The sequence below is a fragment of the Rutilus rutilus genome (genome assembly GCF_951802725.1).
Source record: "Rutilus rutilus genome assembly, chromosome: 11".
In the NCBI taxonomy this organism is placed as follows: domain Eukaryota; kingdom Metazoa; phylum Chordata; class Actinopteri; order Cypriniformes; family Leuciscidae; genus Rutilus; species Rutilus rutilus.
Genome location: NC_140216.1, coordinates 36,253,759 through 36,281,021, shown reverse-complemented (window position 1 = coordinate 36,281,021; position 27,263 = coordinate 36,253,759). Strand labels below are relative to the sequence as shown.

The window sequence follows — 27,263 nt, the reverse complement described above, 5'->3', positions numbered from 1 at the left end:
TATCAGAAGAACTTTAGCCCATTTTTGCAGAGCAACTTCTTTATTGAGGGTCTTCTGATCTGTCATGTTTATTATAATTATCAATATAGACAGCCGTGCTCAAAAGTTTATACAATATATTTTCCATAAAAGATGTTTACATGTACAAAAGACAAAAAATGGCTGAATTTATAAAAATGACCCCATTCAGAAGTTTATACTGTGTCGTTATCTGGATGATCCACAATGGTTGTGATTTTTTTTATGATGGTTGTTAATGAGACCTTTGTTTGTTCTGAGCAGTTCTTCAGCAAATTCTTTGGTTTTCCAACATCTTTTTCATATTTGAAAGAAACCCTTTCCAGCAGTGACTGAGGTTTTGAGATCCATCTTTTCACATTGAGGACAATTGAGGGACTTGAAAAGGTTCAAACATACACGATTGCTTCAGACAGAAACACAATGCATTATTTGTATATAATATAAAAGTATTTGTTGAGGAGAGCAGGGAGAGAATAGACAGACTGTTTTCTCTTCTTGAGAGATTGGTAGATAAATATAATTTTGGTTATGTAAATTAAAACTTGTTAATGAAACAAACTCGTTTTATATGTACTTTTTTTTTGTAATGCAAGTGGTCTAAAGTGACTTATTTAGCATTCAATGTAGAGAACGATCTGATGTAAAGTGTTGTGCAAAACTACAAGGTTCTGTTTAGGAAGTCTTTATTGCTGATATTTGACAACCATTTCAGCAGAAGTTCAGGAGTCTTCAGAAGAATCAATAACCTACAAGAAAGAATAAAATAATTTCAACACCAATAATAGGTGGATGTAAATGTCCTGATCATCTGGTTAGACTTTAGTTTGTGATAGTGACCAGCTGACTTTGCATTATCCTTAAAAAAACACACAAAAAAAAAACCCCACATAGTATCATAGTTCATATTATCATAGTATGATGATCAATTACCATCCATTTGGTCTTCTTGCACCATCCTCCTACACCTGAAAGAATAAACACATTTAGTTGATCTGCAGTGTGTCAGTCTGAGTTTTTGATTTTGATCACATCACCTTAATCACAGCAGAACATGCGCACGTCATTGAGAGCGGTGTTGTCTCCATTTTCCTGTGGCGGTTCTACCCGGGTCTGTATGCCGCAGATTCCTTTTCCAAGACATTTTGGACTCCATTTGCCCCAGTTGCCCCAGTTGCCCCAGTTTGTGCCGTTACCCTCCAGCACATCACCTCCAGTGCAGGTGAACCTGGAAACAATTCAGATGTGAAAATATTATGATAAAATATGTAATTGTGCTGTTGGATTGAATGCCAGTCACATGATCACCAGCAGCCGACGGCCTAATTACTGCAATCACGAACAGCAGCACGACTGCGAGTGTGAAATTAACTAAACTATTTGGGGGAAAACTGAGTCCTTAAATAGTCAAATAAAACCTTGATGGGTAAGAAATGGTGTAATACACTGGTGCTATAAGTTATAACATCTCTTACTTGATGTTGTTTGCGGCTGTATCATCTCCATCTCTTTGGGGAGATTCAACTCTCAGCTGGAAAGATTTCAAGACTCCAGAATGACACCATTGGATATCTGTCCACTCACCCCAGCTGAAGAAAACACAGAGATGTTGCCTGATCAAATCAATCATTGTCCCAAAAAAAAAAAATATATATATATATTATCATCCTCAATTTATTTATCTACTGTAGCTCAAACACTTAATGCAAGAATTGTTAATAATTTGAGTCCATTACTTTCCTACGTTGGACTCAATTGTGGTGTTCTCCTGTGAGTCTGATGGTCCTTTGGACAGACCGACACAGTGAAGACGAATCCCATTGAGCGCTGTATCATCACCAGCACCAATTGATCTTTGCACCTTAAAACAATTTATGCATTTGGCAGACGCTTTAATCCAAAGCAGCTTCCATTGCATTTCAAGGTATACATTTACATTGATCAGTTCTTGCACTCCCTGGGAATTGAACCCATGACATTGGCATTGCAAGCACCAACGCTCTACTGTTTGAGCGACAGGAAAGCAATGACACATCACATAAAACAACAACAAGACAATCTTCCATTTGAAAAAGTAAATAACCCAACACTTAGTAACATTTATCTTCATGCTCTTTAGTATTACACAGACACTAAGCAGGTGCAGTTCCCTGGAGTAACCTGGAATTAAATGACATACAGCAACTCCACAGTTTTGAACCTTTGAAGCGCTCTTCCACCCCCATATTAGCAAAATAGAGTCAATGCCCAACTTACCTTCAGACTAAATCCTGAAGCGGACATTCCACTTGGACACATGTCCTTAAACCCCCAAATTCCCCACGTCCTTCCATTTGACACCGTCAGCTGACATGCGTAAGCTTGGCCTTTGCTGCATTCAAGACTTTCTGCAGACATAATGCTCACATCACATGCCCAATAATGGCTAGCAGTGAAAACATCATGGAAAAGAAGTGATGCATTGCTACAGCACTGGCCTGAATACTGCTAGTTAGATTAATTTTAGATAAACAATCTGCAGAGAATGACAAAGCAGAGATAATACCATCACATTCTCAAGTTTATTAAGGACGAAGCCTCATATTTATACACAAGATTAAGCAAAATCATCCACGATGTCCATTCCATCCAATCATAGTGCTCAAAGATCAACCCCTACTATATTTGGCATTTTAAGAAATTATGTTTTATTAACAAAGTTCTGGAGGAGCACGTTTAGATAATCAAACCGAATTAAACACCTGTGGTGCACATTCAGATAATCAACGAGTTAAGAAGTGTATATATATATATATACAGCTGATAATCTTATCACGCTTTGAGACAAAAGAGTTATCAAATCTGGGCTTATTGGCTTTCACTTGGGGTTTCTTTTCCTCAGCTCTAGACATCAGAGATTTAAGGCTTGTTCGACTTAAACCGGCTCTGCACAGACCAATCGGTTTATGACATTGAAGTACTGCGAGAGCGATTCAATAGCATAAGGAGCCGTGTGCTCTAATTGCTCTCGCTGTACTCTGATGTCATAAACTGATCGGTCTGTGCAGAGCCGGTTCAATTCAAACAAGCCTTTAATGATGTATCAGCATGGGTGTTGGAAGCAAAATGTGGGTGGGTCATCCTCCAGATTTTTTTTTTAGTAGATTAGGGATGTTCCCGAAGCCAATTAACGTATCTAAAATCTCTATGCAATAATGAGTGAGAGTAAAAATGAAACGAGCGCAAATACGTCTATGTGTGCATCTTTCAGAAATCTGGCTTGGCAAGAGTAGCCTAATATCAACTAATATAAGACAAAATCATTTAATAATTTCTCTTTACAAACTGTTAATGAAATGTTGTAGGCCTACTGGGTGCATTGAATATATTTTACTCACTTGTGCTGTTGGTCTCCAGGGCAGACAGTTGCATTAAAACATTGACATCTGATTAGAGAAAAACAATTGCAGATGTATTTAGAATTCAGAAACCCCTGTTTTTAGCAAAACTGTAGGCTGTTAAGTGAACTGCAGCCAGCAACTGCACGATTTCCTCTCAATAATCAGTGGTGAGAAGCAGCAGTTAAGAAAGCATCTGATTAGAGCAATGTGGATATGTTTGCAATAATATAAAGCCTTTTGTCCCTTGGTCGAACATTATTAAAGTTAGAGCTTATTTAGAGATATCAGCCGGATGGCTTAGTGCAGGCGCTAATGGATCCTATGATAGGATACCCACTAATAATGCCCAGAATGGCACCAAACTTCTACAGTATACAAATAGGTTCTGTACTCATAAAACGAGGCATTGGAAAGTTTGTAAGTACATCAGGAGTTTATTTAAATAACACTTGCCTGATGGCTTATGCTACTGCTAACCCGGACATCGAGGTCACTTCAGTTATTTGGGAAAAGCACGTAAAAGTCCTGGCAGAAAGCGATGGTAGCATAAGGATGTAGTGTAACAACGAATTATTGTTTTTTTAGTTGACAACTTAGTGTTAACTAATAATTGTTGCAAACTGATACTACCCACAAAATATTAGTGCATTCAACTGTCATTACACTACATTCTTATGCATCACTTTCTGCCAGGACTTTTACGTGCTCTTCCCAAATAACGGAAGTGCAGGTGCATTTTCCTTATCTAGGGCTGTCACTTACGATTAACGAGTAATCAGATATTTTTTTGTGATAATAAAAGTGAATACCTTTTAAAATGACTTTAAATACATATATAATAACAACAATGAAGCAATAATAATTGGTTTACATAAAGTATCAAAAACAGGTATTTTATGGTTTTATTGAACAACACTGATAAAAAAACAAAACAAATTTAATACAAGCAAACCACTTTTAAATGTACTGTCATAAACAGAAGAGGACAGCTGAGGCAATTAGTAAGTATAAAGCTTTATCCCAGGAGAGAATGAAGAAGAGCGGGGAGGCGACACAGGTGAGTCAACAGGCAAATGATGATCTGGTGTAAACAGCTGGTGTTTCTCTGTCCAGATGAAGACTTGTGATGGTGGCGGACAAATTGGAGAACACAACAGGATACACGTAACAGATGATGGCAGATAAAATATGGGTCAGCTAGTTCAGGTAAGTCTCACAGGTGAGTACAAGTAGGGTCTATACAGCTTGTCATGGACAAGACCAGTCAATGAGGTGAAGGGAATGACGGTTTATACATGGTGTGTTGATGAGGGCGTGCAGGTGATCAGAACTCGGGTGATTGAGAACGAGTGGGCGGAGTGTGGTAATCTGGTGCTAATGGCTGGAGTGATGTGCTGTGTCTCAATTCAAAACTTGTACTACGCCCTAAAAGTATTTACTCTTTTTGTGAAGAAAAAGTAGATACTTTTGAGCGTGTAGCATAAGAGTAGACAAGCTTTGGGACATACTACCACGTCATACAATTGCGTCTTTAACGGTTGCTCCTGACACAGTAAACTGGCCTGTCAATCATCTTGTCAAAGATAAAATCCTCCCCATTTAATTTAATTTAATTTCCTACCGTATCGGAGAGAAATGCAGTAGCACGTTGATATGCTGTCGGGGGTATTTCATGCGAGACTATCATCATATTAATGCATAATGATGCATTTAAAAGTTAATGGCCAAACGGATCTTCATAAAAGTCCACATTGTTATTGCAAATGAAATATAACACGAATAACACTGAATATATATATATTTTTTTTATCAGGTTAAACTTTGATTAGTGACTCAAACCTTTATCCAAACCTCCCACCGTCGTCGTGCACATCAGCCATGTTTTGTAGATTTTTACCACTTTTTACTCATGTTGTAGTTCCTCCTCCAAAGCGCAATGGGTTGTGGGCAATATTAGCCTTCAGATTGTGCACGGATACACACTTCGAAAATCCACCGGAAATAGTAGACCATCCGGGGACTTCTGGCATACACTTTTCAACATACTATGCTTTGGGACACACTTATTTTAATCTCACCTACTGTTTAGGATGGATAGTATGGACATTGAGACGCAGGGATGGTGTTGTTGAATCCGTGATGGATTATAAAATCCGCCAGCGGCCTGGTGATTGTTGTTACACTTTACAGCAAGATCAAATACTTGTTTCTTATTGGCCAAACAATATTTAATTCAAGTTCATCTTTACTATTTGACGACTTCTTTATGATAGAAATGCTACAGTCACTGTAATTTCTTGAACAAGAACATGTGGATATCAAAACATGCAAACTCAGAGCGAGGGTTTAAACCTTTATTTTGAACAACAGTTCGCATATTTAGAATAAATACAGATAAATATAGATACTGATGTTTTCTCATGTGTTAGCATAGGTTTATAAATGATAGCACTATGATATGCTATATTATGATTGTTTTAATATACAGTATTGAGCAGCCTTAGAAAACGATCTAATAATGCGGTTCATGGATTATAGTTCAGGGAATGCACCATTTTATTAATAAACAAAGCAAACAATTAAAAATGAGAGGTTGTTTCAGTACAGTCCATGAAAGTCAGTTTGTTCCTCAGGGTAATTTTTTAGCAGCTTTATATCCGTCAAGTGTTAACAATTGCAACCCACAGGAAATCAATCAATAAGCTGTACCATAACTCTTGTATAAGTGTATAACTGCCTTAAATGTGGCTGTTATCATCAGAGCAAAGATCAAATAGAGCAAGAATTATACTCACACATGAATCCCAGAACACTCAGACCTCCAAAAGCCAAAACAAGAGAGACACCGAGGACGATCAGAAGAACTTTAGTCCGCTTTGAGGAAGTAACTTGATTCCCTGTGAATAGAAATCAAATGTGATGACTGAATTCCAGCATGATTCAATAGTACAACAGTGATTATTTTATTAAATATTTAATTGGCAGAATAGTTTGGCTTGAAAACATTCACAGATCCTTTTAACATTAAAACAAACATTGTTATTTTTCTGTATTTAAAAAAGGCCGAATAAGCAATCTTTATTAGGCCTGGGGGGCACCTAAAACAAATTATTATAATTTTGGCCACAATATATATATATATATATATATATATATATATATATATATATATATATATATTAGAGGTGGGCATAGATTAATTTTTTTAATCTAGATTAAAATGGCTCATTTGAATTCTGCCGAAGGCATTCAGAATATGTGTGCTACCCAAAAAATGACTATAAAAGTAAGTCTTTGACAACGGGTTTCTCAAGCCAGGTGGCACATTAGACCAGGGGCTCATCTCCTGTTTCCAAAATGCATCACAAACTGCTTGAGAAAGCTGTTCTACTCATAGACTGTAAAAGGTTACTACTGTACTGTTACCGTCCGTAGGCAACATTAGGTAGGCCTATGTTATTATCAACTACTATAGGCTATCAATTAGGGATGGGCGATATGGCATAAAATCCATATTGTGATATACATTGCAGCCTCTTGCTTTAACGATATATATTATAATAAAACTATTTCAGAACAGGTTACACAGACCCTGCTAAAGTTTTGAGAACAAATATTGTCTAAAACTGCTATACGTGGTGTTTTGAGTAAAACCCCTGTTTCTGCTTGTCTACAATAAACTGCTTGCTTGTGTTTGGATCTGCGACTCTCGTTCTGACAGAACGAATCGACCACATCTTGTCATCTGTCAACTGTCTTGTCAATAAACCTGTTAACACCCGTTCTGCATTTGAGTCCTCCTTCATAGATCCGTTACATGGGGTTTATGTAAATTTTCGGGTTAGTGATGTCACTAACCTGGGAGGAATGTCGTGTAGTCCCTACCAGCCGTTTGTGGTCGTTAAAGAAATGGTTTCTTTAAGAGCAAATATCTTACTTTGCTTTGAACTTTGAGCGTTGTAACTTTGCAGATGTTATAAACTGGACTCATGACTTTTCTGTAAAGCTGCTTTGAAACTATGTATTGTGAAAAGCGCTAAACAAATAAACGTGAATTGAAATTAATTGAACGCCAAAGATGCCAAAATGTGCTTAAAGTTTTTCCTCTCTCGCTACCCTTGATGGTGGGGTGGTCAGTGGGTTCATGAGGATTCCCCAGGTGGAGTGTGCAGTTGCAGCCCTTTGCGCTGCCCTTTAGTTTGCTCGTCGCCAAAGGCGTATGTTCCAATGCGGAAAAAAAATCAAGCGTTCGGCGTGGCCAGCTCAGCCGTAACGTCATGCCTCCGCAGGAAGATGACACCACCCGTCTCAGCTGCTAATCCTCTAAGCAGTCGGTGAAACACCACCCCTGAGACGGGTGACCTGGATTCAAACCACGATACAAAAACATACTCTGTGTGAATTCTGTTAAATGTTGAGCACAGCATACAAATATCCACACTATTGCAAATGTGACATTGATTTTATACAACAGTTTCAACAAACGAAAGGTTTTAATATTAAGAGATGTTAATTTTAAACAGTATTGACAGTATTTTTTGCAACAAAATAATAGCTCCAATGAAAGCCACAGCAGTGTTGGTGAACGAATCTGCAGCTTTGAACAAATCGTGAGAGTCAATGATTCATTCATAATTACAGCCACTTGTTTGATCGTTACTGAATGAATGAATGACTCGATGACTCACTCATGAAGACTGTGACTTGCCGCCACCTACTGGTGGTTTTAATTTAAAATTTAAAGGGGTGGTCGTAACTTTAGTGTGTAATGTTGCTGTTTGAGCATAAACAACATCTGCAAAGTTACAAAGCTCAAAGTTCAAAGCAAAGGGAGATATTTTCTTTTAAAGAAATTGCTTTTTAAGGACTACAACAAAAAGGGCTGGTAGGGACTACACAAGCTTCCTCCCCCGGGAACGCTATTTTTAGATTATCAGGACAGAATACGCTAACCAATGACTAGAAGATAACTACACATAAGCTACATAAATTCACCAACTAACCATTCAGAAATGTCTTGTTGCATTCTACATGTTGTCACTTCTTCTTGAGTCTCTCCAACATTGTCTGACTCCGGTTTGTACATAACAGGTTAAAAGTTCTTGACATTTTCAGTGCATGTCCGTGTGAGGGAAAAGGACACAAACTGTTGACGCTCCGCCTGTGTGTAGCAGCTCATTTGCATTTAAAGGGACATGCACAAAAACTGTGCGTTTTTGCTCAACCTCAAAAAGTGACAATTTTTACATGCTATAAAAAATATATCTGTGGGGTATTTTGAGCTAAAACGTCACATACACACTCTAGGGACATCAGAGACTTATTTTACATCTTGTGAAAAGGGCATTATACCATCCCTTTAACCCCATAAACCCCACCGGGACCGAAAATCTTCGTTTAATGTTCGTTTGTTCTTTTTATAGGCTTCCCTATAAGGTATCACCCAATTCATGGTGTCATTTGAAAGCTTGAATCTAAACTTTACGAAGAATACAATCAATTGTTTATTTGGACAATTGCACAATTAGCTTAAATATGCATTGGTCCCAGACAAAAATTTCCGCTTTATAATTGTGAAGAAATATTTCTACAAATATTTATTTTTTATATATTTCACAAAACCGTCAAGTCATATATCACAAGAAAGCTCTCATTCTAAGGAATGTGGTGATGTAGTGATTCTGGTGATTCTAAGTAATTTGTTTCATTGTGGGAAAATCATAGATCGAAATATCGTCAAAAGAACTGCACAGTGAAATAGAATCAAACAGAGATAACAGAGAAAAGTATCACATTCCAGCTCCGATGCCGGCTTCAGTCAGCCGCAAACAGCCACAAAATCTATATCACCTTTTAGCTTAGGATGTTATCTTTCAAATGAGACCATTTCCACATTTCTGTGAGCTTTCGTTGGTAATAAAAACCTTTTCGAATTAACTGAGAGGAGACGCGCTCTGAGCGCAGGACACTGAATCTCCAAGCCATCTATATACTGTACAGGGCGCTAGCCTTACTTGTGCTACTGCTAAGACAAGTATTTGTCATACAGATCTAACCGGATCTAAGCTCGCGTCACACATCAGGCGGACCTTTCACAAGAGGAGATTCTGACTGCGTAAGGTTTTGATTTCTATAATTGCATCTAGAAAGGTAAAAGCATCAATGGCATTGATAAAAGTGATCTTTGGATGTGCAACTGGTTTCTAAATGGACGATTTGGAGAAGAGAGCGCGCAGTTTTGGGTGCGCCTTTGTGCGTTTGGGTATGTATAACCTTACTGCATTACAGCATACAATGTTTATACACATTTTTTGATATAGCTATTGTTAGTTTGAAATGTGAAAGCACAGCAACCAATGTGATAAACTATTATTTGAAAATAAATGTCAAACGTTTTGTATATGGCAAGGATGATTGCACAAAAGTTGCATAAGTTGAATAAAATGGTAATTTCAGTAAATCTACATTTTGATATTGTGAAATGGATATTATTACCGTGCAGAAACTATGTATAAACAGTGATTTCTTTGTTTCAGGTTCTGTTGAAGATTGAAGATTGGCACTGTTGGCACAGCTGGCATCAGATCACCAGGAGGCTGGACGGTGATGTTGAGGTGATGCACAACACAGGTGACAAAACTGATGTACATATAATGAATTATATAAATCTGGAGGATGAGGATCCTGTTCTGGATTGTAATAGACCACAGATTTTAGGCATATCATTTGTAAAATGATAAGTCTTGTATCTTCTGAAAGAATACCCACCAAACATGCGACGTCAGATAGACATTCAGATCATGTCTGTATAACGTCCGTCAGTTCAGACCCAAAGGGGTCCCTAGTCAGTCCCTAGTGGAAACGGAAATGAGAATGTCTTGGCGGCTATTCGTGAGCTTGATTCAAAATTAGACTAAACGTTCCAGAAGATTTCGGCGATTGAAACTACCACCGAGGCAACTTCCAAACAAAAGTCAAAAGTCGAACAGCAAGATGCGCATGCGCAGCGGACGGTGATGGCTGCTTAATATCGACGCTCCACCTCAGTGCCTATTTTTCGCCCTTTTTCAATCCCTACTAAGTTTTTGGCCGCATTTCATGTAAATATCTGGATCTAGTGCTATTCTAGATGGCCTCTAAAAGAGATATAATCCAGTCCCCGGCGAAGAAAAAGCAGAAAGATGACGATCGCCTTCATTACGCCATTGCCGAAATGCTCGATAATCAACTGAGCGCCATAAAGCAAAGCATGACGATGATTGTTCGCGAGGAAATATCGACGATTACAGCACGACTCGACTCGCTGGAAAAAGATGTCAAATCGTTCGGCAGTAGATGTGACAAGATGCAGGCAACGGTCCGGGATGTTAAGAGAGACTCGATTGCTAACAAGGCCTGTCTGGAGGAGCTCCAGGAGAAATTACTTCTTTACGAGGATAAATCCAGACAAAATAACCTAAGGTTGGTGGGCCTAAGGGAAGGAGCTGAAGGCGGGAATGCAATTCAGTTTTTGCAGACCCATATTACCAAGTGGATTCCGGCTCTTAAAGGGAAGACGATAGAGATTGAACGCGCGCACCGTCTGTACGCGAATGAGGATTCCTCTAGGAATAGAGCGCGCACTTTAATTTTCAAGCTTCTTCGTTACAATGATCGGCAGGCGATCCTACAGGGAGCCAGGAGTGCTTCACCTCTGAGTTTCGAAGGGGGTATCTTACGGTTCTTTCCTGACTTCAGCAAGGGAACGTCCCAAAAAAGGAAAGCTATGGCTGAAGGTCGGAAACGTCTCCAACTACTAGGGATCGAGTCATTCCTGCTCTACCCCGCGTCGGTTAAAGTACGTCACGGCCAGGAGCAACTGTTTTTCAAGACCCCTGCGGACCTGGAGCGGTACATCTCGTCTCTGAGCGCTGCCACCACGGAGATGGATACCACCGCGCTATTAGATATGCCGCTGCCTGAGGATTAAATTCGGCCTTTTTGCTTTTGTGTTTTAACATCCTAAGTAGGGATATAGTTTTGATTGCGCTGTGATGGTCACTCAGGTGAGAGATGCTGATGTTTGAGTAACTGTTACCCTTACAGTCCGAGTGCATGGCCTCGAGTAGATTTATTTTCCAGGCAGATAAGAGGGTGCGGTTTTCCCCTCTGCAAGCTGCCGATAGTAAATTGTTCTTTGTGTTATTGTTGTTAACTAATATTATGTTAGAACTACCAGGGTTTGCTGTTTTTGTTATTTTACTGGTTCATGGGGGTGAAATTATTAATGATGCGTTATGTTATATGGCTAACCTACCGCTGTCTTATGGGTAATTATATTGTGACAGAATGAGGGATTGTAATGTGATATCGTGGAATGTAAATGGTCTAAATTCTCCCATAAAGAGATCTAAATGCCTAGATTATTTGCACCGTAAACGAGCTGACATTGCATTAATACAAGAATCTCATCTCAAGGCTTCTGATGTTACTCGCTTTCAGAATAGACATTTTAAAATGATAGCTTTCTCTTCGCATAATAGTGCCTCAAGAGGAGTTATTATACTCCAGAACAGGAAATTCCCGTTTCTAATAGAGAAAATAGGAGGGGACGAAAACGGGCGGTTTACTTATGCTTCTGGCTCATGGAACAATTTAAAAATAGTTCTCTTCTCAGTATATTCCCCTAATATTTACGATGTAGACTTTTTCCCATCTCTTACTAAACTATTTCTTAACTTTGTAGACTACAAACTGGTTGTAGGTATGGATGCTAATGCAGTTTGTAACCCCTTAATTGATAGATCTCTTGTCGCTGTCCATGGTGATCCGGCTTCGCAGTCATTAAACGAGCTCATTGTTGATAACAACTTATGTGATATTTGGAGAGTGAAAAATGGGAACTCTAGAGATTATACTTTTTACTCGGCGCGCCACAAATCTTTTTCGAGATTAGATTACATCTTGATTTCTAAATCTCTTATCCAAGGAGTAAATCACATTGATATCCTACCTATCCTGATTTCAGATCACTCCGCTGTGATTTGTAATCTATCTCCTCCGATAATTCCCTTAAGCTCCAAAAGGTGGCGTATGAATACAACTTTATTGCAAAATGAAGATTTTTTGTCCCAGTTACGTTCTAAATTATCTCTCTTTCTTCAAGAAAACTTAAGTTCATCTATTAATCCTCAAATCCTATGGGAGACAACTAAATGCTTCTTGAGAGGAAACTGCATTTCTTTTGCCTCCCATGTAAATAAATCCAGAGGGAAAAAATTAACCCAACTGGAGGCCCAGATTAAACATGTAGAGAAGGATCTTAAAAAAACCTTTACGGAAAATAAAAGCAGACTCTTGGGCAATTTAAAAACTGACCACAAGGCTATTCTATTAAAAAGGGCAGAATTTTTGATACACCGTACCAAACAAAATTACTATCTTAATGGTGAGCGGCCAGGAAAACTTATGGCTTTAAGGTTGAAACGTAATGAGGCCCTGGCCTCAATAACAGCCATTAAGGATAATACAGATGTTCTTCACACGGCTCCAGGGGATGTAAACAGAATATTTAAGGACTTCTATGAGCTGCTTTACAGATCTGAGGTGGGAGCGAATGAACAAGCTGTTAGTGAATTCCTGATAAACTTAGATCTCCCTCACTTAACTGAGGAGCAATGTGCTTTTCTCGATTCTCCATTAGATTTAAAAGAGTTGAAGGAGGCTTTAGTGGCTATGAATAAAGGTAAGACCCCGGGTTTGGATGGGTTACCTCCGGAGCTGTATCTGGCAATATGGGATATGATTGGACCACTCCTCCTCGACTCCATAAATTTCGCTATAGATACTGGTTGTTTCCATAGGGACCAGAATACTGCTCTTATCTCCCTGCTGCTGAAAAAGGGAAAGGAACCCCTATGCTGCTCTAGTTACAGGCCGATTTCACTAATTGGTACGGATGTCAAGTTATATGCCAAAGTTCTAGCCCACCGTTTGGGAACGGTTGCCAGTTTTTTAATTGCCCACGATCAGACAGGTTTCCTTAAGGAACGTTATGCTGCGGATAACTTGCGACGTCTTTTGAACATTATTGACTCACCCGACCCGGTTAACGAACAACGTGCTATCCTCTCGCTAGATGCTGAGAAAGCCTTTGACCGGGTCGAGTGGACATATTTATGGTCTGTCTTAACCCGTTTTGGTTTTGGCCCGCGTTTTATACATATGATTCAGACCCTTTATGTTAACTCGTCTGCGCGGGTCTCAACGGGTTTGTGCTGTTCGGAGGCAATCCCATTGAACCGGGGAACTAGACAGGGTTGTCCGTTATCCCCTTTACTATTCGCAATCTCATTAGAACCCTTAGCGCAGGCAATTCGACAAGACCACATTATTTCCCCGATTACTGTAGGTGTCTCTAAGCATTTTATCTCTCTTTTTGCAGACGACATCCTGCTCTATATGTCTAATGTTTCCTCTTCTCTTCCTCAATGTCTTAAAATATTTAATGATTTTAGCATTATAAGTGGTTACAAAATTAATTGGGGAAAATCCGTATTAATGCCCTTGTCAGCGTCGACTAATGCTGCATTAGCGTCCTCCTCGATCCCAATTAGCTCGATCCCAATCAGCAAGACATTCAAATATCTGGGAATTCAGATTTTTTCTTCACTGCAGACTATCTCTAAAGAAAATTATAGTTCTTTATTTACTTCTATCAGGCAAGATTTACAGAGATGGGATGTTATTTTAACCTCACTGCAAGGCAGAATTTCTATCATCAAAATGAATATCCTCCCTCGACTTTTATTTCTGTTCTCCATGATCCCTTTATCTCCCCATAGAACCTTCTTCAAAGAATTAGATTCCTTGATTATCAAATTCATATGGAACAAGAAGCGACCAAGAATTAAACTTTCAACACTACAGAGAAGATCCAATAAAGGTGGTTTGTCACTTCCAAACTTCCATTTGTACTTTTGGGCATGTCAGCTGCGATCTCTTAGGGTTTGGTTAAAGGATGATTCCCAGATCGCCTGGAGGGATGTGGAAGCGTCCGCTGTGCTCCCGCTTCGGCTCCAGGATATTTTATTCACAGGTGTATTAAAGAAAGATGTGAAGGTTGGGAACACAATTGTGTGTAATTCTCTGAAAATCTGGCATGAGGTATGCAAATTCATGGGGTGTTCATTTAAGTTCACGTCTGAATCTCCGATCTGGCATAATAATAATTTACAATCAGATAACAGACCTTTTGTTTTTAAGTCATGGTCGGATCAAGGTGTACATACCCTGGGTGATATATTCAATAATCAGGGCTTGAGGTCCTTTCAAGATCTGAAAGAGTGTTACAATCTTCCTGGACATTCCTATTTTTTATATTTAAGGTTGAGAAGTGCTATGCGTGCTTACGGAGTGCCGTGGAACTGTAAATTGGACTCTCACCCTCTGATGGACTGTGTGAATTATTCACAGGCACGAGGAGCAGTGTCTTTCATTTACAACAGTCTACTCAAGCATGGCTGTGGTAGGCTCTCTATTACCACGATATGGGAAAAGGAATTCGCTCCCCGCAAACTAAATTGGGACTTGATATGGGACACTATTCCAACAATGTCTAAAAATCTTGCCCACCAACTGATACACTTTAAATTGCTTCATAAGGCATATGCTACTCCATATGTTTTGCACAAAATGAAACGGTTACCTACCCCCTTCTGTTCACTTTGTAATTCCAATTCTGTGGGTACCTATATGCATATGTTTTATGAGTGCCAGCTTATCAGTAACTTCTGGGATGAAGTGTTTTTAAGTGTATCAGAACTATGTGATAAGGTTATCATCAAGCACCCCGGTCTATGTTTGCTGAATATTGATGAGGATCTTGATCTGACGGTTAGCCAGCGCAGGATCCTACACACTGCTCTAACTGCAGCCAAAAAGATAATTTTTAAGATCTGGCATGAGCCTACGGTCCCAGCAGCCAAACTATGGCTTATAGAAATTAAATATATTGCACTACTAGAGCTCACTACAGCGAGAATCAACAAAGCTAAACCAAAGACACTTAAGGCCTGGACTGAATTTGTTACAAAAATATCTCATATAATAACTCGTTAGCTCAGATGTATTGAATTTTTCGGAGTGTTGATAAAGAGCAGTGGAAATCCTAGAGCTGTGCTAACGTTAATTAACCCCCTAACTTATTCATCTATTTTCACTGTTATATTTTTTATTTTTTTATTTTTTCTCTCTTAGCAAACCCTGGTCTTGTATATAGTTAATGGTGGTCTCATGTGGACCTTGTTCAATCTTGCAATTAATCAATAAATAAATAATCATAAAAAAAAAGTCGAACAGCGACGGTGCAACAGCTTATGTTGGATGTTGGCGTGCATAAAGAGGCTCTCGATCATCTGGAATCTGAGGTCCACGCTCTGAGAAAGGAAAACAAATCACTGAAAGGAAGTGTACAGGAGTGTAGACGTTACAGTTGGCGATGGTTTCTAAAGTTGCACGGCGTTGCGGAAAAAGACAATGAGGATGTCCGAGGTGTGATCCTCAACATCTTAGGGAAGATTGTTCCTGGAGTCGGAGACGGGCTCCAGGACAGTGTCAATGTCGTTCATCGTCTGGGTCCGAAGCGGACGGATGGAAAGACCAGATCGATCATAATTCTCTTCTCACAGCGCCGCATTCATGACATCATTTGGAGTGCTGCTAAAGGTTGCAAGTTTCTAACTGACAATAAACTGCGTCTCTCGGAGCCGATGTCTCCTGAAGATAGAGCAGCGCGGGACAAGCTGTGGCCTCTTGTGAAGAAGGCAAGGGAGGAGGGCAAGGAGGCAACCTTTCGCAACTCATTTACTTTGATTGATGGGAAACAAATCTTCTTTTCTGATGTCGTGTAAGCTAAGCTGCTGCTTGCACTTGTTACTTTTCTCATGCAAAAATCGAAAAGATGAAACTTGACTAACAATATAAACTGTGCAAAAACTCTTACTTGTGCACAAATAGGAAGGTAACTATTTTTGTCCTTCTTTAATTATTGTTACCTTTACTATTAATCTCATTTGTTTATCACCTCGATAACGATGTGCTTTGGTTATTATCCACCTCTCCCTTTACATTCTGGTAGCTAAGTCTAAAGGAAGTACTATTTTTTTTGTTTTTGTTTTTTGTTTAGGGGTTCTTGTTATGGAGTATTCGTTTAACTCCTTGTCGGTTGTAACTTTAAATGTTAGAGGTTTGCGGGACAATCTTAAAAGAAAAGCAATTTTTTGTGTGTTGTAAAAGAAGTGCAGCTGATCTTATCTTTCTTTAAGAAATTCATTCAGGGGAAACAGATGTTAAATTTTGGAGAACGCAGTGGGGAAACTCAATTGTCTTTAGCCATGGCAGCAGCCACTCGGCTGGGACTGCTATAATGTTACATAGATTTAAAGAGACTGTATTAGAAACTGTATGCTCTGATGAAGGCAGATGGGTTTGTGCTGTAATAAAACAAGATAACGCCACCTTTATAGCTTGTTGTGTATATGGACACAACTCTCGTGCATCCAATAGAGTAATGCTCTCTCATCATTTATTTTGGGGGGAAATTTTAATGAATGTATGGACGATCACCTGGATAGATACCCCCCTAGACTTGATAGCAGGATGAATAATGATCTATTTTTTTGCCCTGTGCTCCGATCTCTCTCTTACTCTCTTCTCTTACTTACTTTTTCTTGACTTTCAAAAAGCTTTTGATTCCATAGAACACAAATTTCTTTTTCGCACTCTAGAGTTATTTGGATTCGGTAAATCATTTATTGATTGTAACGGTCACCAGCTGGAGTGCCCTTGAGAGCCACCAGAGGGCACTCCACACCAGACTATCATGTTTCACTCACAAACTACATTTCCCAGAACTCACTGCCCGGACTCATCATCACTGATTGCATTCACCTGTATCTCATTACCTTGTTAGTTTCAGCCTATATATTCCATGTTCACTCATTGGGAAGTTTTGTTTTAGTGTCACACTGCAATTCCGAGCATTCTCCTGGTTTTCTTGTCTCTTGGTTTTGGATTTCTTGCCCTGTTCCCTGGATTACTCTTTTGCCTCTGCCCCCTGTGTTTGTTTGTTTGTACAGCCTGCCTGCCTGCCTGTGTTTGACCTTGCCTGTTCTTTGGCTTACCCCTTAAATAAAGCTGCGTTTGGATCTTAACTTTCATGTCTCGGAGCAGTTCGTGACATTGATACTGTATAAATAATAAATAAATATTATAAATAACAAAAATAGTGCAAAATTTTTTATGCATTATGATGATTTATTCAAAGATATGACTTAACCTTGTTGTTATGCTTTTCTTTTCTTTTTTTTTCTTTTGTATGTATAATTACATAATGTGCTGTATGCAAATCCAGGATTTTTTTTTTCTTTTTTTTTTCGTATCATTGTTTGTTCATTGAGATACAACCTTGCTTCACTTCCCTGGGCTTGTAATTATGTGTAAGTTCTGCAATAAACTTACAACATGCTATTTTTACATGAACATTTTCCCTAACTATATTGCAATACTGAGATGAGTAAAAATCGACTGAAATATGTTAATGAAATATGTTATGTTTAAATAAAAAGGCAACGTTTTAAACGTATTAAACTGCAAATTAACATGTATATGCCCAATATTAATGTATCATAAAAATTATATGTTAGAGACGAAATATGAATGTTTAGACAATACTAATGAATCCTTAACTTTGAAATACGTATGATAAAATGTATGCTTTTTACAAAGAAAGATTACACTTGGAATAGTTAAAATTGTAATTGTTGTTGACTTACATGTGGAAACTTTAATAAAATAGCAAAATATATATTTACAAGGTAGATGTAAACAAAATCTTAATAGGTCAATATAAGCCTTCTCATTAAATTACTTATTATTGTGTTTTATTAATGATGAATTTGGGGAGAGGATAAATATTCCAAACCTTTCTGAAAATACAGTATGATAATTAACTGCACAATTACTAGAAATGTTTACCTTGGATATTATACAATTTGCATGCATAAAAATTTGTTTAACTTTAAACCAAGTCTGTAGAATGGCCCATATAGCCTATAACAGGATTTGTTTGGTATGACTGTGCACTCAAAATGTGCTTCATATACTGTATATATTTCTTGTCAGCCATCTTCTTATGTGTGTCTAGCTAAAATGATTTCTGAAATACTCTTAGAGCTAAACTTTAGGAGTCCTAAAAGTAGGACTGACACGCCCAATAGTTTTAAGAGTTTTTATCCAGACATCAATGGCTTCTTGACAAATTTTGTCTTTCAGATTATGAAAGTGTTCAAAGGCCAATCTCAAGATACTCTGGGAGGTCTTTCTCAGAGCGGAGCTATCAAATGGGCACCTCTAAGAGGTTTGTTTAATCGATTCCAGAAAACAACAGTGTCCCAAGCCCCCATCTCTTTAATCCACTCTTGGCACTCTCACCCATGCTACAGTTCCTGTAGATTACCACACACATCATTTCTAAATGGTGAATTTGTTTCTTCAGGCTCTTTACCAACCGGCTGATGGCACAATTCAATATGAAGGGGAAGTGGAAGAAGCAGAAACTGCCTCTGGAGACGACTACAATTTTTGAAGCAATTAAAGGTACACAGCATTTCCCCCCCATGTAATTTAAGTTTAACACCAACCTATTTGTATTCACTACCTCAACATATTCTAATTGCAGTGTTAGCAAAAATCTCGCTGTAGAAGGGAAAATGGTTTGGTCAATTTTTTTTGGCTTGCTTGTTGAATGAGAATATTGGAATCAGTGAGCCAAGCAGCAAACGATATGATGCATTATGATGTTAATCAGCCTTGGCCACTTGATATTAATGTTATAATGGAGTTAGTGTTGTGTTTGAGTCCACCTTGGTCGAGTCCGAGTCTACTATTCGAGTCAGTTGAGACGAGTCAAAACTCAAGACAAAGTCCATAATAGAGTCTGAGACGAGTCTGGCCAAAACCAGAAAAGGAATCTGGCCTTGAATCTGAATTTAAATGGCAACTGAATGTTCAATAAAGCTTGACTAAGAGACAAATTATATTAGTATTATTACAATAAAATTATACCCAATTGGATTTTTTAAACTGGTAACCTGAACAAACTTTCAAAAAAATTGCAAATTGAAAAGCATATGCTACATGTATAAAGTTTAAAAACACAATGAACTAATTCTTTGTTTTTATACTTTAAATAGATCTCCAGTTTAACTGACTTTAAAAAATAAAATAAAAAATTGTTCTATTTTAATACATTAAAAGCACTCAGATAGACAAAAGTGAGGGTAAGCATTAAGACAAAGTTATTCATTCAAGGGCTGTGAGTATTTTCTCTTTGCCTTTTGTTTGATTCACATTAATGGTGCAATCGTCAGAAGGTTTATTAGACTGAATGCAGATCAAACAATACCATTCTCCCCTTTTCTCCAAACTATTTACACCAATTTAAGATATGAACTGTGATTAAGTGAATACTCTCCAATCCGGTCATTTTGGTTAAACGCACACGAAGCCTAAAGTATAATTTGCTTGTCTAGTTGCGGTCGGTTTCGGTGCGCACACACATAAGCCCCCTTAAAGTTGGAATATTTAAGGTGGCGTCCCTTGCTTGGATTATTGTGCTTTAAATAGCTCTTTTTATTATCAAACACGTCACGGCGATTTAGCAACAGTACAACAACTCTCTTCTGCATTGCAAATATCAAAAATGCATCATAGACAGATGATTTAATATTATCTCATATAGAAACGGCTGGCAAAGATAGAATTTGCAAGATAACATCTATTTATCATTAATAAATAGTAAGTGCATTGTCTCAATTTCTCCAGTACCGACAGCAGAACTGATAACGTTGGAGCTGGATACTTCACTGTCTTACCTCTTTCTAAACTCATCTACAAGTAATCTAGTATTTGCTCAAATGGAAGTTATAGTATCCAAAAGCATTACCTTTGGGCTGTGCCTGAGACATTTTATTATATGCAGTATCTCTCAATTCATGATTGCTGTCTTAAATATCTTGTCAACCAAGGCCACTCTCTATTGCAGTCTTACACCTTCCTACAGCGATGCGAGTTTACAGAACCCATTTTCAGTCATGTGTTTGCTGATACCACACCAGTCACCACTGGTCACTGTAGTATTGCCACTTAAAGGATTAGTTCACCTCAAAATGAAAATGTCCTGATAATTTACTCACCCCAATGCCATCCAAGATTTTCATGTCTTTGATGAATTTTCAAAACAATTTGGTTACCGTTGAAGTCCATTGTGTGGAGAAAAATTAGACTTAATTAAACAACATAGACCAAACGATATAGACTGAAATCGCAAAATGGCCTTAAACTATATTAAATTGTGAGCGAGACTTCTCAGCAATGAACAGGGCAAGTGATTTTAAACCATATTGCAAGAAAGCACAATTTGAAAATTGTCAGTTAATTTTCCCTTGTGCTATCTTACAAAATGGTTATGCATGTTTGTTTCTATTTCATATCAAAACTGACATGCGAAATAAACTTCAAGGAGAGCACCTTATTGCATGCTTAAGGATTAGTATAAACTGACCTACCCCTGAAGCTATCAGGCAGGCCTTAGAAAGAGGACAATTCATTGCTCAGACAGAAACTGTCAACTTTGTAAATGGAAATCTGAAGATTTCATTATGAAATTATTTGTTCATGCTTGTAGTAAAATTGTATGAATATGAATTTATGCATAATATGAATTCCTACAGTATTTCTAAATTATTTGTTTATGATATTGAGTATTTTCTGTAGTAAATAGTTCATAAACCGTTGTTTGACTAGTTTATTCTGAACCCACTCAATAAGCGTCGTGTCGCGCCGCACAACCCTGCCCACCACAAGTAAATTATCAACCTGTGGGAAACACAGTTTTGATATGTCATATTTCATGGAGGTTGACAGGTTGAAGGTTCTGTTATTATCTTTGTTTTTACAAAACATTTACTGCTAATAATATTATGATCCATTTGGAGACATTTCCCCAAAATAGGGAATACCAGGACAACACACACACACACACACACACACACACACACACACACACACACACACACACACACACACACACACACACACACACACACACACACACACCAGTGGTCTCACTGCTATAGCTGAAAAAAAGTAAACTAGGCATGTTTAACAAGATTTCATCTTTAATATGAATTAGTCTGTCTGAATTTTTCATAGTTTTTACTTGTATACTTTTAAGTTGCATTTATTTGGCGCTTTGTTCAATCTCAAACCATTATTTTATTTGTATTATTAAGATGTCTGCACAAAAAGTTAACTGTAATCTGTGCAAACATTACATTTAGCTTAAATTAAACGTCTTGCTTTGGTCTACACTGGAAGTGTTCTGTTAGCTCTGCTAAACTATAATTACTAAAACTAAAACTGAAGCTAAATAAATAAAAACTAAATAGAAATGTGTTTACAAAATAAAAACTAAACTAAAACTAACAAAACCATTAATGAAACTAACTAAAACTAAACTGAAATTTAAAGCAAAATTGAAAATGATATTAAAATAAAAACTAATTTAAAAATGCAAAACCATAATAACCTTGGTGTGCATAGATAGATAATGTAGAAAAAAAGTCACAAAATCTTGCTGAGATGAAGGGAACCATGTTATTTTAACTAAGGAATCGTCTATCGGGATCATATTTACTTTCATACCTCCAAAACAAGTTTTGTTCAATAAATGCAGCAGCAGATGCTGAATATGTCTTCTGTATTCTTGGTGGGGGGAGGGTCTAACTGTGCATGTGCAGTATGAGTGTCATCATCACTCTAGCTTGTTTCTGATTGGAGAAAAATGACATGTTGCAACCATCCCCTGTTGCAACCGTCCCGGTCTCCCCTACACTGTAACTGCAGTGCTAAATATCAGAAATAGAAATTCTAATGAATACTGATGATATCCCCAGCCTTACCTTTGTATTGAGAGCGATTTTCATCTGAAGAAACTGTTGAAAGTTTGAAATCAGTATTTTCATAGACTGAATCCATTTCATGAGCCTGACAGAAGACGTGTCCACTGAGACTTCAGTTCTGCTCGAGTTTGTTCAGAATAAGGAAGTCACATAAAATGTCATTCACATTTTTACAGACAGGAAATAATGAAGTAATGAGTCTGAAGAACAGATCTTGCAACTAATATTTAGACAGCCAAAACGTTTGTGTTAGTTTTTATCTCCTGCTTTAACTTAATAAATTTTAGAATGCAGATCACTTACTTTTGATTATAGATATATAGCTCTTGGCACCTAATTAGCTGGAAGAGAGAAGTGAGTGCATTGATCTGAATAATTAAAGGATTAAAAGGGATTCAAGAGAATAAAGAAATAAGATTGGTAAAAAGTTCTAAATCTAATTGTAGTTATGAAGAAGCTTGCATGACCCCTCCGGTTTGTACAGAGACTCATTATTTTGAAATGAAATATAGAAATTTGATGGGAAAAAAATCATTTGAAAGTGAGGGGACATTTCTTTTTTGCTGAGACTATATCATACTTACTTATTCCCAAGGTTGTATTTAAGAAGGTTCCTGGAGTAACATTTAAGGTTTTTATTTTTATTTTTGAAAACTGACTTAATGTGTGAATGTTATTTTAGCCTTCAAAATTAATTTTAAAATACTTTTTTAAAATAGACAGAATATATTTAATAATACTTAAAAAATATAATAATACCGAAGTGCACAAAGATTACAACAAATTCTCACTGAAGATAACATAAAAAAGTAATCAAACCATCTCATATAACCAGTTCAGAATCACTGAATCAAAGATATTGATTCAGTGATTCTGAACTGGATATATGAGAATGTGCCAGCTTGCAGTTTAAAACATTAGTGCTTGCTTTATTCATACCACATCTCTAAATAAGTGTCTTTATAGAAATCTTATATATTCATGTAAAAGACACTAATACAATTGTATCTTCATTTTAAATGGACAGCAATATAATTATTGGTACTATACGGTTATCCGGACCACACGTGACCACAACCGCTCTTGGTTGGTCGTAACCCCAGTGACGGGTAGGTTTAGGGGTGGGGTTGGGGTAGGTCATCACATGTGGTCCGGATAACCGTATAGTACCTAATTACTCATGTCTGGCACCTTGACATATATGTTTTTTTAGTATTAATGGTATATCAGTATATTGCAAATGAACTGGTTCTACGCATTTATTTCCATTCAAAGTGATAAAAACGTAATGAATTAAACCGCTGCAGCTTCACACACAAATCTTTTCTCTTGAATTAGAGAATTTAGTCCAGTTATCAGGCTCTCTGACATTCTCTCGCTTTATCCAGGATCTGCAGAACTAAAAAACAAAATACAACTAGTATTGGTTGTTTTTCCATGCAAAGGTTGTATTTTAAACATGAATGAAGATCTTACTCTGCTGAATCATTTAGTGGCTGGTTGTTCACCCAGACCCAGTGTCCCTCAGTGTCCAAATCATTAAGACCAATCCAGTGCGTCACTTTAACTTTAGAGGAAAGAAAATACCCATGGAGAAAACAATTAACAGTTTTAATAGTGAGATCAAGACACACATGGTTCAGAGCAGAGAATTATAATATTTAAGGCCAAGGTAAAAACAGCTCTCAAGAAATAGCTGAAGCCACACTTCTTCTAAGAGAAAACTAAACCACAACCATAATCAACTGAACTTCCTATAATTCTCTTCTCTGCAAACTTCTGCTTTATCTTATAATCTAGTTTATATTTAAGAATTGGCTTAATGTACTGCAAATATTGTTAATTCTTATAATAAAATGTTTGTTAGGTCACTCATTTGTAAGTAACTTTGGATAAAAGTGTTTTCTAAATGAATAAATAATTTGCAGATGCAAAAATTCCTCCCTTTCATTCAGTTTCACTCAGAAATATCCTGCGTTATGGAAGTGTGGTGGCAAACAATTTTACATCACTGAATAAGAGACGAACATGTATATCAATTGTCTTTAAATATTATTTATTCCTTTGCAAGGAAAGGTCAGCAGTCATGCAGTCATACAAAGTGCCTGCAGAGTGTGACGGTGAAGGCAGGGCATCCTTCCTCCTTTATAGTCTTGACTCCCTCTGTCATCAGAGTGACTAAATGAACAACATGTCCCATAAAAAACAACATTTTGAGCAAAAAGCTGAGAAATGTTTTTTTTTTTTTTTTTCAAATACTACGTCTGGATCGGATTCAGAACGATGATCAAAACACAGATGGAGTAGATCGAGTCCATCAACATTCACAAAACTCCACCGTTCTAAAGCTTGTCCTGGGTCGACATTTCATTCAGGAACATTAGGCAGTTTTGATTTATTTGCTGTTTAATGTTGATGATTGCATTATTTACATATGCATTTGCTTACATATGCTATCACTTGTTTCTGCTTCATCTTCATCATGTCTTTTTATCAGGAGATAAATTCCTCTTTCAGAAGATGTGTCATAGCGCCCCCTAGTGTATAAATTATAATTTGTAAATGAAACAAAATAAATTATTCTGTTTATTTATTTTTGTCATGTCAATTCATTTGTAAATGAAAAAAATAAATTGTTCTATACATTTTTACTTATAGTACTTTTTACAACTATTTACAAGAGTTAGTATTTCAGTTTGGCTATTAGTAGATATGCTGCTGCCGAACAATGTTGAGAGACTCACAGACGGGTAATTCATACATGCTTGATAACACCTCGGTTATGTATGTAACCCTCCTTCCCTTTCAATCGGTCACGTTCGACGTCATGTTGATGTATCAACGAATTGGGATCTCAATTTGTTGGCTCAATTGAAAAATAATGTAAAGATAATTAGAGACTTTTGTCCCATATTTGGCCTCTACTTGTTGATCGAGATATACTTTAGTATAATTAAGTATTCTAAGTATTCTTGGCTAGTACTTGTGTTTACTATTTTGATTGAGTAACTTATTAAATACTTAAAAAAAAAAAAACATAATATTACACACTGTCTTATAAACTAACATGTTCAAGTTTATATATAGTAACAAGCTTTCGGGTGGAATAGCTTATAGAGCAAATAAAATAAGCATGGAACTGAACCTGATCTTACACAGCGATAATAATTCCCTTACGAAAAATACGTTTATTCAAGTGTTCTATTAATATACGTCTTTTCAACTAAAAAGAAGAAAGCATACTTTCAGTCTACATTTTATATACTTCTCAAAAATATACTTTACGTACTTCTCAGAAATATACTTAATTACACTTAAGTGTACTTGACTTACACTGAGAGAAAAGTCCAAGTATATTTGGCCTGTACTTGTACTCAATCTTTTGATCGAGATATACTTAAAGGAGTCATAACCTGCAATTTTCACTTTTCCACGAGAATCAATGTATGTTATGATCGACTAACGATTATACACTGGCCAGGAAGCCGATATTTAAAAGTGAAGCGTTTGTTTACCTCAGGGTAAATAAACCAGCGCGCGTGCACGCCCACTCAAATACGAGATTTTGATTTCAGCTCCCTCTTGACGTCATGAGGTAGTAGGATATACCATATATGGACACCGCAGCAGGAAGCCCCCCCTTCCCCTCTCCCCCTCATATTCAGTTCAGTCGAGAAAGATGGAGAAACCGAGTGCACACCGGACTTGCTCTGTGGTTGATTGCCATAAAAAACATGTAAATGTGTTTTATCTCCCAAAATCGGACGAAACTATCAGGGACCAGTGGATGAAATTAATTTTTAATGACGTTGTCCCAACAACCCTTTCAACTGGCGTGCAGAGCCATATAGAGCGTCCACGACAGCCAAAACATCGCATTGATCTCGCGAGACAATAATGCCTTCAGAAATAAGGGTAAAAGTAGGTCTGTGTTTATTTTTTTTCCACTTTTCTTTTTTAGAAGGGCCTGAAAGACTATAATACAGCAGTAGGTATCCAATGTAATACTAGGTTATGACTCCTTTAAAAGTTTAATTATTCAATGTATACTTGGCTTGTAGTTGTGTTAACTCTTTTGATTGAGTAGCCTATTAAATATACTTTTTTACATAGGTTTTCATATACAGTCTTATGAAACTTACATTGTTTGAAAATATTGATTAAAATATTGATATAAAACAGATATGTTTCTAATTCTGCGTATCTGAATTTTTGGGTAGGCTAGTCCACTGGTAGTGTATAGGAATTGACTTTAATTCTACTTTACTCTTTCCCCACCATTGACTGAATTTTCCAGCTATCCATGTTTTCACTGTTATACGGTAGGGGGTGCTATGATGACACATCTTCTAGTGCAGAATCTCCGGATCAAAACACAGGAGAAGAAGAAGCTGAAACAAGTGAAGATGGCTCACGCAAATGTATAAAATAATGTGATAATCAAACATTAAACAGCTTGTAAATCAAAACTGCTTAATGTTTCCAAATGAAATGAAGCTGCCCTGAAGCTTAGTAAGCAGAGGAGAAATGTTTCATGCCCTCATGAGAAAAATTATATATATTTTAATTTAGAGACTGATTATGAATTAAAACATGATAATGACACTGTCACACCACTTGTTTACCCCAAAATGTATATAATGATATATACAAGAAGATCAATATAATGTAGAAGAAGTTACACATTTGAATCCACATTTGAATCCAAGAAGCCATGTTCAAAAGCTGGTAAGTTCTGTTCTCATTTCTGTCACTGTACAAATCAGAAGTGAATTTATTTTGTAGTTTTGCCACTTTTCCTTCACCTATAGCATTGTGGCTTTAAAAAGGCAACAGTAAACCGGCACTGTTTAAATTCAGACAT

General features: G+C 37.2%; 1 protein-coding gene across 2 annotated transcripts; it reads right to left on the bottom strand.

Annotated features, from left to right (window-relative positions):
- LOC311299472 (vitelline membrane outer layer protein 1-like) lies at positions 1-22,538 on the bottom strand. Of its 2 annotated transcripts, XM_084423051.1 has the most exons (9): positions 22,400-22,538; positions 6,194-6,295; positions 3,396-3,443; positions 2,275-2,405; positions 1,755-1,879; positions 1,494-1,607; positions 1,056-1,246; positions 952-986; positions 1-767 (listed from the first exon to the last, which is right to left on the bottom strand). In XM_084423051.1, exons 1-7 carry the CDS (start codon positions 22,473-22,475, stop codon positions 1,057-1,059), a joined length of 786 nt encoding a protein of 261 aa, XP_084279177.1. In that variant the 5' UTR covers positions 22,476-22,538; the 3' UTR covers positions 1-767; positions 952-986; position 1,056. The 2 variants fall into 2 exon arrangements, with proteins under 2 accessions (XP_084279177.1, XP_084279178.1); XM_084423052.1 differs by lacking the exon at positions 952-986 and having other exon boundaries at positions 688-767; positions 22,400-22,536.
- Positions 22,539-27,263: the final 4,725 nt, after the last annotated feature.

Excerpts from the sequence above, each read along its gene's own strand:
- LOC311299472 (XM_084423051.1), bottom strand. The coding sequence starts at position 22,475 with ATGGATTCAGTCTATGAAAATACTGATTTCAAACTTTCAACAGTTTCT. Across the intron at positions 6,296-22,399 it reads AAATCGCTCTCAATACAAAG|GGAATCAAGTTACTTCCTCA; the intron begins GTAAGGCTGGGG and ends TTCTATTCACAG. Across the intron at positions 1,608-1,754 it reads ATTGAGTCCAACGTAGGAAA|CTGGGGTGAGTGGACAGATA; the intron begins GTAATGGACTCA and ends TGTTTTCTTCAG.